General features: G+C 35.6%; 1 protein-coding gene across 1 annotated transcript in view; it reads left to right on the top strand.

The window, feature by feature from the left end:
* The first annotated feature begins 4,012 nt into the window (after window positions 1-4,012).
* wun (wunen) overlaps window positions 4,013-19,415 on the top strand; it is a 76,961-nt gene continuing 61,558 nt past the window's right edge. Inside the window, exon 1 of the mRNA XM_017614511.1 lies at window positions 4,013-5,010. Within this exon, the coding sequence (XP_017470000.1) occupies window positions 4,575-5,010 (436 nt within the window). The 5' untranslated portion in view covers window positions 4,013-4,574. The remainder of the gene's footprint in view (window positions 5,011-19,415) is intronic.

Here is a 19,415-nt window from a genome sequence, read left to right as displayed (position 1 = left end):
CAGTCAGTGATGGAAAAGTAGGCACCATAGTGCCATTTTTGGCACTATTGCAGAGACACTTTTGGCACAATTCATCCTGTTTTGGCACAATCATAAAATACAGAAATTTAGAATAAAATGCCACTATACAAAAAAAATCACATACCACATTATAGATTAAAAAAATACAAAAAGTGAAAATTAAAAGCACTAAACAATTAAAATAAGGGCCGTGGGAAATATTTACAAGCCGCTGAATTCTATTGTGAATACGCAGTACAAAAAATAAGTTTTCGCAGCAACAAGCTTTTAATTCAGAATTTTTAGAAAGATTCTTGCAGTTTTATAATCCATTAAATAAAAGTGCAGGTTTTTGTAATATCGCAAGGATTTTTGATATTTTTTTTCTGATGGTGTCATACATTTTCACCCATTAAAAAAAAAATTCGAACACACTTTATATGGAAAAAATGCATACGAATGAAAACTTGGAATCTCCCTAAAAATTTTGAATTCAAAGTTTGTTGTTGCAAAAAGCTGCTGAATTTTTATAATTTTTATACAAAGTTTGAAATGCCGATTTTAGTACGTATATTGTGTTTATTAAATTATGAATTAGACTTTTATATAAAATCCATCGAAAAGTAATCAATGAACAGAGTAGGCGAAACTGCTCAAAATGTCTCACTGCCATTTCGCATATAGGTACATATATATATGTGTGATATGTGTGTAAAAATGTCATAATATCTATATTTCGGTGTATTTCCCCTCCGTAATTGGAATGATGTGTAATTTTACCATGAATTTATGTATATGTCTAAGGAATCCTTCATAAAAGTAATTTACTGTAATAATTTAGTTAATTAATAATTATTGTATTACTTCAGTGTATTTTAAAAATATTATTTCTAAAAATACATTGTTCTTAAAACGCTTTAAAAAATTTAATTTTGTGGCACTTTCATCTTATTTTCGGCACTATTTTTGAAGGCGATTTGGCACATTTTGAAATTTGTAAATTCCATCCCTGGATTCAGCCAGTCTGCCTCTAACAAATTATCTGCAGTCCCGTCTGCTCAGTGAGAGCAAAAACTAGATAGACCTTCTGAGATTGAAGGCAACAAGAGTTTTTCCCACCTGCATTCCCTCGATGCCAACTAGTCATTGCTGTGCGAATATTCACTCAGTTGCTGATGGTAGCTTCGATGGTCGAAGTGGTGAGTGCTATAACTGGTTGGGATCGAGAAATACCTGGTCTAAGCCAACTGTGTCCAAATGGTCAGATTTCTCATTACCAGGTACTCCCGAGTGACCTGGCACCCAGAGTAAAGCAAGCCCGTTATGCTTACCAACAAAATTAAGTCGATACTTCTGTTGCCGAACTAGTTTGGAAGTACTTAGATATCTATCTAAGGCTGGCCAATGCCTTAAGTGCAGCTTGGCTGTCACTGCAGACACGTAAACCGCGTAGTCCATGGTTTGCGGACCGCAAATACCTCAAATTGGAAGACCGAAGAATATTCCCCAAGAGAAAAGTGAATCTTATCCATATTAACTTTGAAAAAGACCCCAGAACCTAACCTAGAGTCAGTTTTGGAGCCATCAGTGAAGATTCGACAATGTTTGAGTCCGGGTTCAGTGCTGGAATTAAACCAGCATTCAGCCTCAGGGAACTCACCATTATAGAATCTCTTCAACAAAGGTAGTGGTGGCGTACTATCCTGTAGCACTGAAAATACATTAAAGGCTAAAGGTCTGATAATGCATACTTCGCATAACTTCGCACAACCATTAGCACCACTGCATTAGAAATTTAACTTGAGAAAATGTGAAGCAAAATGAAACTCACAGATCGCTAAGCTTGTAAAAGTTCTGCTAATTTCTGGGTAATGGAATACATATAAAGTACATACGAAATTACAGTTTGCAGTTTATGCGAAGTATGCATAATCAGTGTTATACCAACATCCGTTTCTTTTTACCTTCTTACCTTCCTTTTATTAGCTCGGGATGTAACTATGCAATATTGATGCGCCTAAAAGATGCAGCGATTTCTATTCTCAAGTTACATACCTAATGTGACCAACTATTTCATAGCTCAAAGAAGTACAGGTTAGGTTGGGTTAAGTTAACGACGCGAGCTGATTACGAAATTTCGAATGCAGCTAATTTCGATCCCTGAGAGCTCAGTGTTTGTTCAGAAGTGCGAGCCAAATCTTAGCCTCGCGTGGGTTGGACAGTCTAAAAGAAAGTGTGGAGATGATTCCACTTCATCTTCCTCTTGACAGCTGATAAAAAAGGACAATTGAAATTCCTAGTCTCACCGCATGATTACCAATCGCACAATGGCCTGTCAGAACCCACATAACTAGCCCTTGTTGCATGTGTTTTAAAGTGCCCTATAAAAATATTTGCTGCAGCAGAGAAACGTCTACTTTTCTTTTTTTATGTCATAAAAGGACTCGGTTTCCCTTAGCCTAAAAGCCGGCGCCGTGTTCAACATATGTATGTTAAGCGTGGTTCCTAATGCTCAGTTAATTCCTATTTTACAAGTGTAGGCTTCTCGAGTGAGTTCCACCAGATAAGGGCTCCTTGAAACAATATAGGCTTAAATCTGGCTTCCTAGAGCTAATGAATTAATTTGGGCGAGAGCCCTCACTTTTTACCGATAGCCCCCCTACAGCAGAACAAGGCAACCGAAAACTTTCTTACCCTTTCCACAATATTAGGCTTCTACGACAGCTGCCGTTGATCGCCCACCTAGTTACCTGGTACAGGTAACTTTGAGCCAGATCAAAGAGGGTGTATAGAAATCGTCCCTTAACCAAAAGTTTCACATCATCTACATAGGTGATCACTCGACAGCCCACTTTTTCCAGTTTCTCTAGAAGGTCGTTTACAACCGCAATCCCGAGCAGGGGTGAGAGAACGACACCTTGTGGAGTGCTCCTAATGACTCTGCACTGACTGCAGACGCTCCCCCACTCCCCCGCGACAGCTCTGTCACGAAGTAAGCTGTATATAAGCCTTATTAGGTTGGTTTCAACCCCCAGATTATGAATATACTTGACTATTGCCTCTGCAGTGACATTGTTGAAGGCCCCTCTTATGCGTGAAGGGTTCCTCTGACCACTTTACCAATGTGTGCAGAGCGGTATTCACCGACCTTTTTTTTTTGCAAAAAGCTCTTGAAAGACAGTCACGAGGAATCGCGTTTCTTATGTGTAGGTCTATCAGTTGCTCTAGCGTTTTTAGTGAAAACGAAGAGAGACTGATTGGCCTAAAATACCTAGGGGAAACATATGCGGCCTTCGGGATGAACGCAACACTGGCTACCTTCGAAGCCTTGGAGATGTACCCGGATCTCACGCAGTTCGCATAAATAGGATCCAACTAATTGCACGACACTTACAGAGGCTTTTGCATCTGCGCAGGTATGATGCCATAGATCCCCGGCGACTTTAATGGTTTGAACGAATTTATCGCCCAGGCCACGTGACGATCGTCCAGAAGATTGGAGAAGTGCAGGACCTGGGGGGAGATTCTGAAACCAGTTAGCGACAATTTTCGAATCGCTATCACAATTTTTGACGCAAAAACATTTATATCATGCTTCAAAATGTGCTATAGCTATCCGAAAATTGTCGCTAACTGGTTACAAAGTCTCCCTCCTGAAGTACAAAATATTCCAAAGAAGTACATTTGACTGTACTTCGAAGTACGAAGTACAACAGCGAAAAAAGAAGTACTGTACTTCCGAAAGAAGTACGGTTGGTCGCGTTATACATACCTGATGACAGTACGAATGGCAATTATAATAGGGAGGTTTTAGTTTTTTAAACTATAATTTTATTAATCTGCAGGCGGCTTTAAGGCTAAAGTCACAAAATGACGGCCAAAAGTAAAAAGGGCCACGCTAGTTCGGAACTAGTTATATTTATTATAGTACAGTTGCTAATTCAATCATTTCATTCAAAACTATATTCCAAGTTTTCAATAGTTTGTAAAATGTATTCCCTTCCCATTTCAGATTTTAAACACCGTTTGAAAAGTCGATTGAAGATGAAATAAAGAACATGTGTCAGCTTAACAACTGAGAAAAGGTTTAGTCATCTTCATATTGCCATCGAGCAACACGTCTACTGAAAGAGAAGCTTTTTTAACAGAACCTTAACAGAGACATTTTGCTGGCCTAAACGTAATGCCTCTCTGTGTTCTTAAGTAAAAACTTAGCATTGAAATTAATCAATTTAATATGCAATGAAATAACAAACGACAAACGCAGACTCAGAGTCATATCAAAACAAGTTTCGGCTTAAAAGTGACAAAACGTGTTTGCACACTATATATACATATTATGTATGTATGTATGTATAAGTTTAGTTGAATGCATACCTATGTGCATATATTAAGTTGGACGACGGACGCTCGTTCGTGCTCTCAACGTTTGTTCGCCCACAGTTTTTATTTATGCGGTCTACCTAGTGAGAAAGCACGCGCATATTGGTGAGGGAAAAGCTTTTTCTTGGAGCAATCTTACGCTTTTACTTCGTCATTGCTCCGGCCTTATTAGATTTTAGAGAGCGCTTTTAATGAAAAACACAGCTGCTGGCAAAATGAGTAACGAGTCAACTGCTAGTGAGTCAACACCATTTCGCCGCCCGGAAAGCCAAAATAGCTTTGACGTATCGTCGTCTTTGTTGTTGTTAGCAAAATCGCGTGACGTGGAAAAACATTATCGTAACCTAAATCAAAACTCCAACGATATCAGCAACAGCAATTGCAGCTGCGACAACGTCAACGGCAACGGCAACGGCAACAGCAATAGCAATAGCAACACCAGTAGCGCCACAGTATCGACAACAGCCGCATTGGCCATCGCAAATTTGAATAACAACAACGTTGAAGTGCGTCTTTGTGCTGGTTCCGGAGAGGAATCTATCGAGCAAATTTCTAAAACAAACAAAATGGATCACAACAAACGAGTGTTATATCGCGTGGCATTGGATGTGTTCATACTACTCTGCGGTAAGTTTTGACTAAATAATTAGTACCTAAGTGGTTGCCAACAGTTCGGTAAATAGTACGTACAATATAAAAAAATGTTCCAACCTTACATAAATTGTGGTGAATCAGAGAACACACACACGTAATTGCATTCGTACAATATATGTATTAATTGCCGTAAACAACAACCTGTTAAAATAACAAAAAATTGCAAATACATATCTATGAGCATACATACATATATACATACCCTGCAACAAATTGTGTGACTAATCTCTAAAGAGAGTATTCCGAAATTACTCTCGATCGGGTACAATTGGGCATTAATTAGTCGCAACTAGTTTTAAACGGGTATTATTGAAGATCAATTAATCTCGGCTCATCCCTTAAAGGTATAATTGGAGATCAATTAGTCCCCGACTCATCTCTAATGGGTACTATTAACGATTTACGGGTCTATTCTGCACATTACCGATGATTTTGTAACCGGAAAATTTTATTACCAAAAAATGTTGCCACTTGTCACCGCGATTCTATGTACGTTGGTAATACTGTGAAAATATTCAGGAAATCAGCTATAAAGATTTGTGGACATTCTTGTATTGCATATTTCACGTGGCAATATTTTGTAACCAGCTTCTGAGATGGTAATAAAATTTACCGGTAACAAGAGCGCACAGAATGCGAAAAAGGTTTAAAAATTGGCAAATTGCCGATTACAAAATTTATGTTACCAGCGAGGAATAGACCTATTAATGATAAGTGCGCACTTAGGGCCGGTTTCTCCATCTCTGGTTAACACTTACTACCCGGTTACACATTGTTATCGACGTTCTAACTCCATGCATATAACAGGGAGTCGATAAGGTCGGTAACGATGTTTAACGGGGGATTAGTGTTAACCGGAGATAGAGAAACCGGCCTGTTAACCGGAGATAGAGAAACCGGCCCTTAGTCGATGAAATTTTATGTGCTGCGTTGAGAACCCTGGTTCGAATCGGTTTTCGGATTTTTTGATGGCTGGGTAAATTTATATACATATGTATGCATGTATAAGTATCCATACGTATGTATATCGTGTCAGCTACCTGAATGAAGGTTTTTATGACTCAAATTATATTGAAAACAGAGTAAATTTTGGTTAGGAAGTTTTATTCACAGTAGGGTGGTCCAAAAACAGTAAAGTCGGAATTGTAATGCTCTCACCCCTAGGATTGTTCTATATCGAAAAAAGTATACCCCTGTTTTTTTAATTTGAAATCAAAAAATATTTAGAGGTCGCTCAAAGCGCTCAAAGTTTTACATGTACTTTAATATGGGGAAAAAACAACTTTTCGCAGAAATGGTATAGGATTCTTGAAAATCAATATTTTTCGATCGGAAAACTCTGGTTCCCTTCAGGAGACCTTCAATAATAATACCCAATTGTTTATTTAACCATTTTTTTGTAATAAAGATTTTTTATTTTTTTTTTTTTTTATTGGTCTCCTCATCGCATTTTTCGGGGTTTTTGGCGGACCTCTAAATTATAGTTGCGACGAAAAAATGGTTAAATAAACAATTGATTATTATTATTGGGAATCTCCTGCAGATGATTTTTAAGAATTCTATACCATTCCTACAAAAGGTTGTTTTTCCCCATATAAAATACATGGAAAACATCAGGCGCTTTGGCAAAATCTAGGGGCTGAGAGCATAAAAATTCCGACTTTACTTTTTCACATGAATTTTTGGATCACCCTAATGTACAGCCGTCTTCGAATCGCACTTCTCTGCTCGCTATTTGTGAATTCCGGTCGTTTAACAAAAAATTTAGCATGTGAAAGCAAGAACAAAGTTAGCTAGCAAGGATGGACTATAGCAAGTTTGGTTGAATTTCATTGAGTTCATTATCTTTGTATCTTTTGTTCGTTCGTTTCCACTCGCTAACTATTGGCGAATCTATTAAAATATATATGCCCTATCTTAAAGTGAATAAAAAATTCAACGAAATTTTCTATTCTTAATATCCGAATTTTTTGAAAACGTTGTTTATAATTGAGAACTGCAATTAATTAAATGCTGTACCAGTTATTTTAAATTTTCATTTGGTATTTAGTGAGTAATCTAGCTACTTTTGTAAAAAGAAAGATTTTCAGTATTAAGGTAATGTAGAGCGCCGAAAATAAAAACAGGGAAGAGCCATTTTAGCATCATTTGGCTATTTATCTTTCGATTACTTAATGCACTGAGGAAAAAACGCGTAGAAGAAATGAATATTTTTTATTTGAATATCGTTTAAAAATGTTCGTATTTAAATATACAAAAAATAGTAGAATCAAATAATAACGTATCTAGAGTGTGCAAGCAAAGATACTTGATACAATTCGTTCAAGGAAACTTTATTGTACAATTTTCTTATATACCACAATCGTATGATGATAAACGTCAATGTGATGTTAAACGTCAAAGTAAAGGAATACAGTGAAACCCGCTTAAGTACCCCCCGCTTAAGTAACCACATTTTTGGGCACCGTGAATATTTTAATGTAATCTGAAGAAAATCCCTCTCTTAAGTACCTCCCCGCTTATTTACCCAACCCGCCTAAGTGTCTAAATTTTTCGTACCCCATTTACCATTTTACTTATAATTTTCCCCTCTTAAGTACGCCCGCAACACGTTCGGCAAAAAAAAAATCTAAAAAATCAACGGTAATTTTTAGCCACTTGAAACTTGCACATTATTACACTAAAATTGAATGAGCTATAAACACTTCTGAGAAAAAAGTTTAATATTTTTATGAAAATTTGGTGATTTTTATCAGTGTTGTAAACAATTTTAAGCTTAGGTTTATGTGGTATTTGTTAGGGAATGAACTGAGTTTTTATTGAAAAATCTTAAAATTAATAAATAAGAATAAGTGGCAAACAACATCATTTTGAATTTGGTCCACACTGTCTGTATGTATAAATTAGGGATGTTGCGTATGTGGTATTTTAGACATCCGCGGATGCGAATGCGGATGTCAAGTATTTTTAAGAAATAATTTAGGTGAGTAAATTAGGTGATTTAATAATAATAATAACCCTGCAAAAAATGGGACTAATCCGGGATGACTCCGGGAGCAATCGCAAAGCAGCATGCGACTAATACCACTTTTGATCTCTTTATATGGAATGAACTGATCGCTTTTGTTCGAGCATGTCCTATGAAAAGACTAATTGTTCACCTTTATACCCAAACGGGTATAAGAAGCTACTAGTCACTTTTAAAAAATAAAAATAGAAATTTGAGCCAGCTGAGATTCGAACCCGGGTGCTCAGTTTTGTTAGGCGAATCCTATCGCTGTGTGCCAACGCTCCACATGAAATTTCATTGACTAAGTGCGTACATATCATTAAATCGTTAATAGTGCCCGTTAGAGATGAGTTGGGGACTAATTGATCTCCAATTATACCCATAAGGGATGAGTCGAGACTAATTGACCTCCATTAGTACCCGTATGAGACTAGTTGGGACTAATTAATGCCCAAATGTACCCGATTGAGAGTAATCTCGGAATACTCTCTTTAGAGATTAGTCGCACAATTTTTTGCAGGGAATAGATTGGCGCTTACACACATGTTAGTGTTTGGCCGAGCTGTCGGCCGCTGTGGTGTAGTGGTAAGCAGTCCGCGCTTCAACTCCGCAACGCCTGGGTTCAAGCCCTCGGCCAAATTAGGTGATTTAGGGAAATAAAAAATGGAAATTTTTTATAATGTTTTTTTTTTTAGCGCTTGAATTTAAAAATTGGAACATTCTATTTGATAAAAACTTTTTATTAAAAAGTAATGTTTTTGCCTTTTCGGGTTACAGTCTGTTTCTTAAAGGGTCGTAAATAAAATCTGCGCCACTAAATAACTACTCGGTCGAGGCGACAAACTCGAAAAACTTGAAGCTTGACAAAATTGTAAATTCTTTTCGATTGCCGCTGCACCAGTTGAGAGGACTTTCAGTTATATTGAGTTTTTTATTGCGGTGCAATAATTCCCTTTTGAGAATTGCATCGGGACAGCAAATGTCGGATGTATCCTCCTGACTTTCATCTTCACAATCTAACATCGTTGTTTAAACACCGCTGTTTTCCAAAGAATTCTTCATTCTCATTCTTTTGGTTCTTTCTGAATTTGGAGTGCCTGTAACGTCATCAGCGTTTTTCGATTTTAGTTTTTGTAATTAATTTTTATTCCTTTCTTCTGTGACTGGCCAGATATACGTTTTATCAGTGCACTTGCACAATATTCCAGGGACCGAAAGTAACAGTTATTTTTTTACGAGTTAAACTTGGCCAAATATTTTTTATTCCGGAATAAAAGTCCTTTCCGGATAATAAACAAACCACTTATCCAAATTAAACAAATTTGGTATCATATGAAAGAGGACTGAAATAGTTGGCTTTTCTCGTTTAGACACATGTATCAGTTTTAAAGCTATTTAATTCCTCTTTCATTTGATACCAAACTGGTTTAATTTGGATAACCGGTTTGTTTATTATCCGGAAAGGACTTTTATTTCGGAATAAAAAAATATTTGGCCAAGTATAACTCGTAAAAAAATAACTGTTATTTTCGGTCCCTTCAATATTCGCATTCGCAAAAGATCCGCATTGATTATTATTAAGAAGTTATTTCCTCTCCCATTTAGAAAAAGAATCTATAACAATGAACAAGTAAAATGAATTAATCGGACCACAAAAATCAATATGTACTCGTTTCCAAGCCGATTCGGTTGGTACCCAAGGAATTAGTGGGCTCTTTTCAGGATTTTCCTGTGTCCTTAGACAAAAAACACATTCCTAACCCAACGCTTCTACATCTTTATCTATATTAGGCCACCATATGTATGAACGCGCTAGCATTTTTGTCTTTACAATGCCTAAGTGAGACCCGTTTTTTGGAGTTTCAAGGGAATTACAGTTCTTTATTCCCACGAAAGACAACCTGATTCTACAGTTAGCTCAATTGCTTTTAAACGAAAGGGTTCAAACTGTTTCCTTTTTAACTGAGATACCTTGCCATTTTGAACACCATCAATTACTTTTGACAGTACCGGATCTCAGCAAGATTCTTTTGCCACATCTTTATTATTGCAACGCATTTACAAAACCTTCCTCTTCTTCTTATTTGGCGCTGTAACCGCAGAAGCGATTTTGGCCGAGTTCAGCAAATCACGCCAGTCGTTTCTCTTCTGTGTCAACTGACGCCAACTGGAAACGCCAAGTGAAACCTGATCTTTCCATCGCAGTGGGGACCACCCTCTTCCTCTGCTACCACCAGCGCCCTCCGAGTTGAATACTTTCAGAGCTGGTGCGTCAGTGTCCATTCGAACGACATGGCCAAGCCAGTGGAGTCGCTGTATTTTAATTCGCTGTATTATGTCCATGTCTCTGTAAAGTTCATCGTTCCATCGTCTGCGGTACTCGCCGTCGCCAACGCGTAAAGGCCCATAAATCTTCCGCAAAATCTTTCTCACGAATACTCCNACCTGGTCTATGGTGGATTTGCCAGGTCTAAAGCCACACTGATAAGGCCCAATCAGTTCATTGACGGTGGGCTTCAGTCTTTCACACAATACGCTCGATAAGACCTTGTAACCTATGGTTATAAGGTTGATCCCGCGGTAGTTGGCGCGAATGGCGGGGTCACCTTTATTGCGGACTGGGCAGAGCACACTTAAATTCCAGTCGTCGGGCATGCGTTCATCTTTTTTTTGTAATTCTTGCCTACTTACATTTAAGTGCTACTTGTGTGAATATATGAGAAAACTCGCTAGGTGGTGCTGGAGTAGAGTTATTTATAAAAATCGTATTTATTAGCCGATTTTGTTTAAATTTTAAATGTGAGCTATGTACCTGTATGATGGAAAATTCTTTTGACAAAAATTGACCCGACGAGTGCCGCTGGAGGCGAGGTTGAAATTCATAACGTATTCATTTTATGGCAAGAAACCATTACAGGAAATGGACCAACTGGATGGCGCTGCAGTCGAAATGTATAGAAACCCCGTGTGGTTGGTCTGCTTTGGCACTATGTTTATTTTATACGAGTTTAGTTTTCAGATGTCCCCATGCACGATCATGCGGTCTTGCATCTACCTAAAAATCAGTTCATAAATATTACCACGAATTGTAAAAGTTGCGAATTAAAAAGGAAAGATCACCGTAGGTACATATATCGGTTGCTTCATTTGAAAGATATTCAAGAGATCACACGACTCATTTAGTCAACGTACCAGAAAACTTTTCATCCTGTGGGAAAGCGAGGATTCTTGGCCCTCCTATAACAGAAAACTCACTTCTGTGCTCTTGAGTTTCCTTATCAGAACTTTTATTGGCATACGCATCGCACCAATGTAGTAGTTGCAATATCATAGAAAAAGATTACGCATGCTTGGCAGAGATCTCACAGGTGGAAATAAGACCATCGGTAAAGCTCATGACACCGAAAGGGATTGGTATTCCATATGGTATCACAGCGTTACTATTATTGGCCTATGTGTGAGGAGGATACTGCGTCTTAAGGCTGGTTTTCACTACGTCAAATTCAGTGGCATTTTATCGTCAAATAAGTGAAAACACATTGTCAAATGGCATCAGAAAGCTGTTTATCGATTGATTTGGATCAGGATAGGTCTTTAGTCGTGTACATGCGCTGCAAAATCGGCTGTATGTCAGTTTTTGGCCCATAATATCATCGGTAAAGGTCTGGATAAAGGGAGTTGTGTCAAAATATGTCGCCAAATTTTGGCGTCAAAATATGACATAGTGAAAACCGGTCTTTATTGGTTTCAACTTAAACCAAAAATTTTAACTTTACAGACTGCTTATAAATGCTTTTTTGCATTGGCCAACGCAAAAGTTCTTATTAGGCGCCGCGAAGTAAGCGGGCATTGGCTAGTACTAAATAAAAAGTAATCTGATAACATTGAACTAAATATTTGTTTTCCTTTAATCCGCAATACTGCCGTCTTTCAGGGTACAATTTTCATGAGTTCAACTGTGGCGGTAATCCGGATCAACGTTGCCGTCTGTCTATGCTTTAAGATACTACCATATGAGTCGTATACCATTACTGAATTGCTGAGATCACTGAATATGAGATAAATTTTGGACTGGTTTTCACTATGCCATATTTTGACGTCAAAATTTGGGGACATATTTTCCTCTTTATCCATACCTTTACCGATGATATTATGGGCCAAAAACTGGCAGATAGCCGATGTCGCAGCGCATGTACACGACTAAAGAATTGTCATGATTCAAATCAATCGATAAACCGCTGTTTGATCCCATTTGACAATGTATTTTCACATATTTGACGACAAATGCCACTGACTTTGACAATTAACAAATAATAATTAATTATTGATTAATTGCTAACGCTACAAATAACAATTGTTTAATTGTAATTGTGGGGAACAGCAATTAGCAATTAATTAATTGTTAATTGTGATTTTCTGCATTTAACATTTAACTGATTGCTAATTTTTTATGAATTTAATATAAATAAATTAAAAATGCCTACTTTACAAGCCTGGAACGTTAACTAATTGCAATTGGTTAATTTAATTGCAATGTGCAATAAATTTAGTTGCGATGTGCAATTAAAAGTTTAATTGCAATTAATTTAGCTGCAATTACATTTTTACTCAATTAACTAGTACATTGAAAAATTAATTGATTAACGCCGAACACTCAGGGTTGCCAGGTGTCCGGTTTTGACAGTCCGGATTTTCGTCTGCTCGTCCGGGTGGCAACAAAAAAATGGACTGTGAAGTGCGTGATCTGTTTAAACACACACATACACAACCCTCCACCCCCTCTTCCCCCTTCCCCGATTCATCACCTCGCTAAACGAAAGGTGTACGGTTTTTCAAAACCCGGACACCTGGCAACCTTGCCAGCACTGGATCATATGTATCACAAAAATAGTTATATTTGTTCCAAGCGAGTTTGAATACTCACTATGAGGGTATTCTAGTTGTGTAAAAATTTGTTTCCAGAACCCTGTAAAAATAGTTAAAGCAGGTTTTCCCATAACTTCTTTATTTGATGTCCATTTTTTTAAAATAACATACCGTTCTAGAGGAATTTAAATCCTCTACTTTTTTTAGAAAAGATTATCCTATCATGGCATCTAAAAGGTAATACTTTTTCAGAACATGGCACCCTGTGATCAATAGCAATAAGCTCAAAAATACAAATAAATGAATAAATATTTTCGGTCCATACGGTCTAGTGTATGTACATTAGGGTGGTCCAAAAACAGTAAAGTCGGAATTGAAACGCTCTCACCCCTAGGATTGTTCTATATCGAAAAAAGTACACCCTTATTTTTTATTTTAAAATCAAAAAATATATAAAAAATAAAGCTTTCCTTGTATTTTTATATGAAAAAAACAACTTTTCGTGGAAGTGGTATAGAACTCTTAAAAATCAATATTTTTCGATCGGAAAGCTCTGGTTCTCTTCAGGAGACTTGCAATAATAATACCCAATTATTTATTTAACCATTTTTTAATACTAACGACTTTTTATTTGTACCCCCATAACATTTTTCGGGCTTTTTGTGAGTTTTTGGCGAACTTATAAATTATAGTTGCGATGAAAAAATGGTTAACTAAACAACTGGGTATTATTATTGGGAATCTTCTGCAGATGAAAAGAGTATACAAAAATATTGGTTTTTTAGAATTCTATACCATTCCTACGAAAAGGTTTTTTCCCCATATCAAATATATGGAAAACTTTGGGCTTTTGAGCGACCTCTAAATATTTTTTGATTTCAAAATAAGAAAATATGGGTATATTGTTTTCGGTATAGAACAATCCTAGGGGTGAGAGCACAAAAATTCCGACTTTACTTTTTCCACATGCATTTTTGGACCACCCTAATGAATAGTCATGTCGCATTATGACCTCCGGTGCACACTTATTTTCGGAATAATTCAGAACTGTGATGATAATGTAGAATTGTAGATTTTTTCAGCCCTTTTATAATTTAAAAGTACTTTCCGTACATACAAGCACACACTTGGTTATGATAAAACCACTCTGAAGACTACAACTTGGTTACAGTCAGAACTTTTTCAGTTCATTTTCAGAACTTTACACCTATTTCACAACTAACGTTACGAGGGAAAGTTCAAATTATAACAAATATTCGAATAATCGTAGTCCATTCGAGTAATCGATTGAAGATCGAACATACGATTGCCAGTCGGTCGTTCGAATATTCGGACAATTCGAATAATTTTAAAATCCCTATAAATTATCGTTGTTGTATTAAAATCGATCGCTTTTGGGATGGTCTCCCCCTCTCTGTGGAAGTTAAATTTCCTGGAGGTAATATCATAAATTAACGTCCATGAAAATTATATCTGATCTGTGTGGAAGTTAAGTCTGAAATAGCTTCCACGGGGCCATGGAAGTTATATCCGTGGAAGTTATGTCAATTACAAACAAATTGGAGGAGAATTTCGACCAAATACGTAGAAAATTATGTAAGCGCCGAAATAATATTATTATGAACGTTTCTTTCTACTTAACTCACATCCTTAATTTATTTCCTTCAGCTAAGAAATTTTTCGGCTTAAGCGAAAATCGATAATCTATTTTAGTATGTTTACGCCTTTTTAAATTTGTACCATGTGTGACACACCTAAAGTTGTTATATATATGTCCAATATATACATACATATGTATGTATGTACATATGTTTAATGGCTTTTTATCTAAATTTCCAATGCTATGCCAATATTTGTACATAAGCAGAAAGTTATACCTACATACCAGGGTTGTTGCGAATATTCGCATTCGCAACCGCGGAGCTCCGCGAAAATTTTAACATTCGCATTCGCTTTCGCAATAACCAATGTGGAGCTTTTGCGAATGCGAATATTGTGCAAGTGCAATGATAAAACGCAAATCTGGCAAACAAAAAATTGTTGCCAACATTTAATTAAATTAATTTTAAAGTCAAAGAGTAAGATAATAGTAGGTATTCCCCGCGGAAATATTCAACGGCTAGCTATAAAGAGGGTCGACTATTTGCGCGTTAAAAGATTACCTTTAATTAGGTAAGAGTTATGTAACTAAGGAATGTTATTTCACAAATGTCTGGATGCATCGCTAGTTTTTCTACTTTTTCTTAGAAAAGTGTAATTATTTTTTTTCTCTTAAAACGTATTATGCTTAAGTTCCGTGTTTCCTTTTATTAGTCTTTCAGCTCGGAAATAAAAACATTAATTTTAATTTTGTGTAAATTGTCAAAATTAGCACGCATCGAAACAAAGATTAAATGATACGTAAATAAGTTGACAGCCAAGTTCACAAATTAAATAAGAATTAATTCAAGGTGAATTTTATATCTATTGAGGTATGGGACTTGGCATGTAATATATCGTTAGTATGGTATGGAAAAGTCTTAACTGACATCGTCACTGAAATACAAAAAGCCGTAACTAACTAAAAACCCAAAATTCACTTATTGATTGATTACGATGCATTTCATCGAATCATAAGTCCCCAAATCGTTTTAGACCATAAAAAAAATTTAGTTAGTTGTGTGTTTTTTGCATTACAGCGACAATGTGAAATACGCCCTTTTAATATATTATTATTATTATTATTAACGATATGTTGAAAATTTGCGTTCATTCGCCTCAAAATATCAAAACACTCTGAGCGCCTGGAAAGGAACAACAAAACAGATTTGATCGCTTATTGTACCGCCAGCATTGAGTAATTAATTGTGACTGCTTGCAACTAAGAAAAACCGCTAACTAATAAAAAAAAACTAATTACAAGCTATTCATTAAGGTGAACCTTTCCAAGAAGTCATAGAAAATAACAATTTATTTGCCATATCCACCTATTCACAACCTCGCTATAAGCACACATTTTTCAAACCTGTCACAGAAGACAGGATTAAAAATGAATTACAAAAACAAGAATCGAAAAAACGCCGATGACGTAACAGGTTCTCCAAATTCTGAAACAACCAAAAGAATTGGTTCTCCAAATTGGAACACAACGGTGTTTAAACAACGATCTTGCCATGATTGCTAGATTGTGAAGATGAAAGTCAGGAGGATACATCCGACATTTGCAGCCCCAATGCAATTCTGAAAAAGGAATTATTGTACGGCAATCAAAAAAAGAAATATAACTGAAAGTCCTCCCAATTGGTGCAGTTTCAATCGAAAAGAATTTATAATTTTGTCAAGTTTAAAGTTTTCCAAGTTTCCCGCCTGGAACGAGTAGTTATTTAGTGGCGCAATGTTCCAATTTTTTTAAACTTAAGTACTAAATAAAAAAACATTACAAATTGCTAACTTTTCCATTTTTTATTTACCTAAATCACCTAATGTAGTCACCAAAATTATTGTGAGCGGTGAGAGAATCAGACTTGCCATACTCTCGTTTTTGTACTTCTTAAAAATAAATAGAGGCAAATATTTTTGTTTGCATGAATTTTTTTGATGTGGCATTTTAGGCGGCGAACTGTTAAATAACTGAAAAAGAAAATACAAAAACAAAATATTTTCGCTTCTCTTACGGTAAGTTAAATTATGTTAAGTCTAGACTAACCGAGCTTTAAGTCTAACTAAGTCTAAGGTGACTTAGCATGGTATGGTTTGGAGGTGTCGAAATGTACAAAGGCCCAAGCTTACATTCTTATTTTTTATAGTGCAAGTAAAAAACGTAAAAGTCAACACACAGAGGATTCTGTGAGTAGGGTTATTTTAAATGTGCCATGAGGACTTTCCCAGTGGGTAAATGTAATGTAGGGCAGTCGAAGAAATAAGCAGTAGAACCGCGGTTTTCACATTCGAAAATGCATTTTTTTTGCATGTGATTTAATATGAATTTTTTGGAACTTTTTGGATACATTAGAATGCTAGTTACATATTAATTAGTAATGTAAACCTTTTTAATCCTTATTTCTCATTAAAAAAATGTTAAGCTTAAGATTTTACGACGTCTTGTGAATCTCTTAATTATTTATCACGCATATAATGCGTTACTACTTTTCCATTGGGTGGGTTTCTAAACTGCGGCTCTGAGATATAAGGCCAACGGCCTTAAAGCAAATTTGCGTTAATTTATATTTATACGATCTGTGTGTTGCTTTATTTCCAAAAAACAAATCCAAACAAATTTTGTCTTAATTCCCATTGCTTATTTATCAGGGTGACGAGGAGTATTCGTTTTTTTCCAAAACCTGAAATCTGAAAAGAAAACGGTTCCCAATTTTGAAATTAAGAAAATACCGCATAAACCGGTTTATTTTACATAGTTTTCATACAGTGAAAATGCTTATGCTGGTATGAAGTCATAAATAAACATAAGTGAAAAATTCCTGTTTCGTCTTATTTTAAATTTTTTAATGCTTTATTAAATTTTTTCCGAATTTGTTTGTTTTGAGTAGTGCTTCGTGGCCGAGTGATAAGAGGTGCCTACTGCCACTTGGGAGGTCCATGATTCAATATCTGGTCCCTCTGGTCTGGACCGTCGCCCCTCAGCATACAATGGCAAACCTCCGAGTGTACTTTTGCAATAAAAAAAACTTCTTTGGAGTTGGTGTAAAAGTGCAGATCTCACCATTTGTTTCACAACTTCAAGAAGCAAAACACAAACTAGGATTATTTTATCCTGTATATACCGGTTTGGACGAGTCAATCACCCCATTATTTATACTATTTGCGATAACAACAGTTTAATTTTTATTTATTCAGTTTAACAGTTTATTTAATAGCTTATTTATTCAGGTATTTTAACAAAGAAAAATACGGTTGATGTAAAAGATTAGTTGCATACAGTTTGTTTTGCAATTATTTACACTTAGCGAAGTATTTTTTCTTGCAAAAAAAATACGATAAAATTAAACTTTTAAGTATAATTAAAGTGTTTAAGTTCTATTGAATTCTTAAACAAAAATGCATTTAGTGGAAAAAAATGCAACGTTTTTCTCAGATTTGGGGATTTATTGCAATTTTTACCAAACAATTTTAAAAGATTGTTTTATTTGGATTTATGGCACTTTCAATAGAGCGCAAGATGTTTTATCATACTCAATAATCTTTTTATATAAAACAAGTAATTTTTAGCAAAAAAAAGAACCANTTTGGGGATTTATTGCAATTTTTACCAAACAATTTTAAAAGATTGTTTTAGCAAAAAAAAGAACCGACTTAAAAAAAATATCTATATAAATATCTAAACCAGATTAGTATGGGACCACCTGAGACACTACCTTTCTGATACAAAAATTAGCGAATTATCGAAATCGGTTGAGGTGGTCCAAAGTTATGCGGTAACATACATAAAAAAAATTAAAAATATTCCGACGACTTTTTTGGAAGTGGGTTATAAGTACATTTTTTTTAACATAAAAATATTATTTCATTTAAAGCAGGCAAACTGTTGGTCACTATCGATGCAGCGGACTATTTCTTTCTCTCGTTTTTAAATTTTAATGTAGACCATGTCCGCAGATCAGTCGCAAACAGCGTTCTCAGCGTATTACATACCTGAAAACGTTGTTACTAGAAGCGATGAAGAGCATTGCTAATAAAACTCGTTGGTTACAAAATTATCGGTAACCTTTTGTAATTATATTAGGTGTTGAAAATTTGCTTCCTTATTTTTGAATGACTAACACAATTTAAAAATATCATATATCACCAGTTGGAAGCAGTACTACCAAAAATACTACTATACGGTTTTTTACTACTAGTTTGTCATTAATACTGCCGTACTCCGCAAGGACAGATTATACTACTATTTTTCGAGATAGTTAATTTTTTTATTAAAATTTATAATGTAACTCAAACGATGTCGCATTGAACACTACCAAAGCACATTGCTTGGAATGATTTCCGATCACGCTTTTCCTTTCACGTTTTGATAAAAGTTTCTTAAGCTATATATATCTTACGACTTTTTGACTCTTGGGGGAAAACCTAGTTTGTTTCTATGTACTATTTATATTTAAAGAAATAAAAAAATTAAAAAAAATAAGTTATTGGAGGAATTTAGGTCGCTATTAATAAATTTTTGTAACAATCTTATCTACCGTTATATTAAAGTAGTGAACCTAGATGGCGTTAAAACGCCCAAAATTTAATTTCAAAAACGAGATTCGAGTACCATATTTCATCTAAAACTGTGCGACCGTTTCTGAGTGAAAATCAGTCTCGCATACTTAGTGCTTGTATTTAATTTTATAAAATCACTCTATACCGATGAAAAAAGTTCTTAATTAAAAATATATATAATTTTATCAAATATCTACAGGCTAAGGTCTTTAATTTGACCTCTCATTTTTTAAATTCCTTTTAAGGGCATTCTCAAACTAAAATCTTATTAAATCTCTTTCGTCTGACATTATGATACACTTGTATT

Source organism: Rhagoletis zephyria, unplaced genomic scaffold, assembly GCF_001687245.7.
Source record: "Rhagoletis zephyria isolate East Lansing unplaced genomic scaffold, Rhagoletis_zephyria_1.1 Rzeph_scaffold_00842, whole genome shotgun sequence".
Lineage (NCBI taxonomy): Eukaryota > Metazoa > Arthropoda > Insecta > Diptera > Tephritidae > Rhagoletis > Rhagoletis zephyria.
The sequence above is the reverse complement of the archived record's forward strand: the minus strand, read 5'-3'. Positions and strand labels throughout refer to the sequence as shown.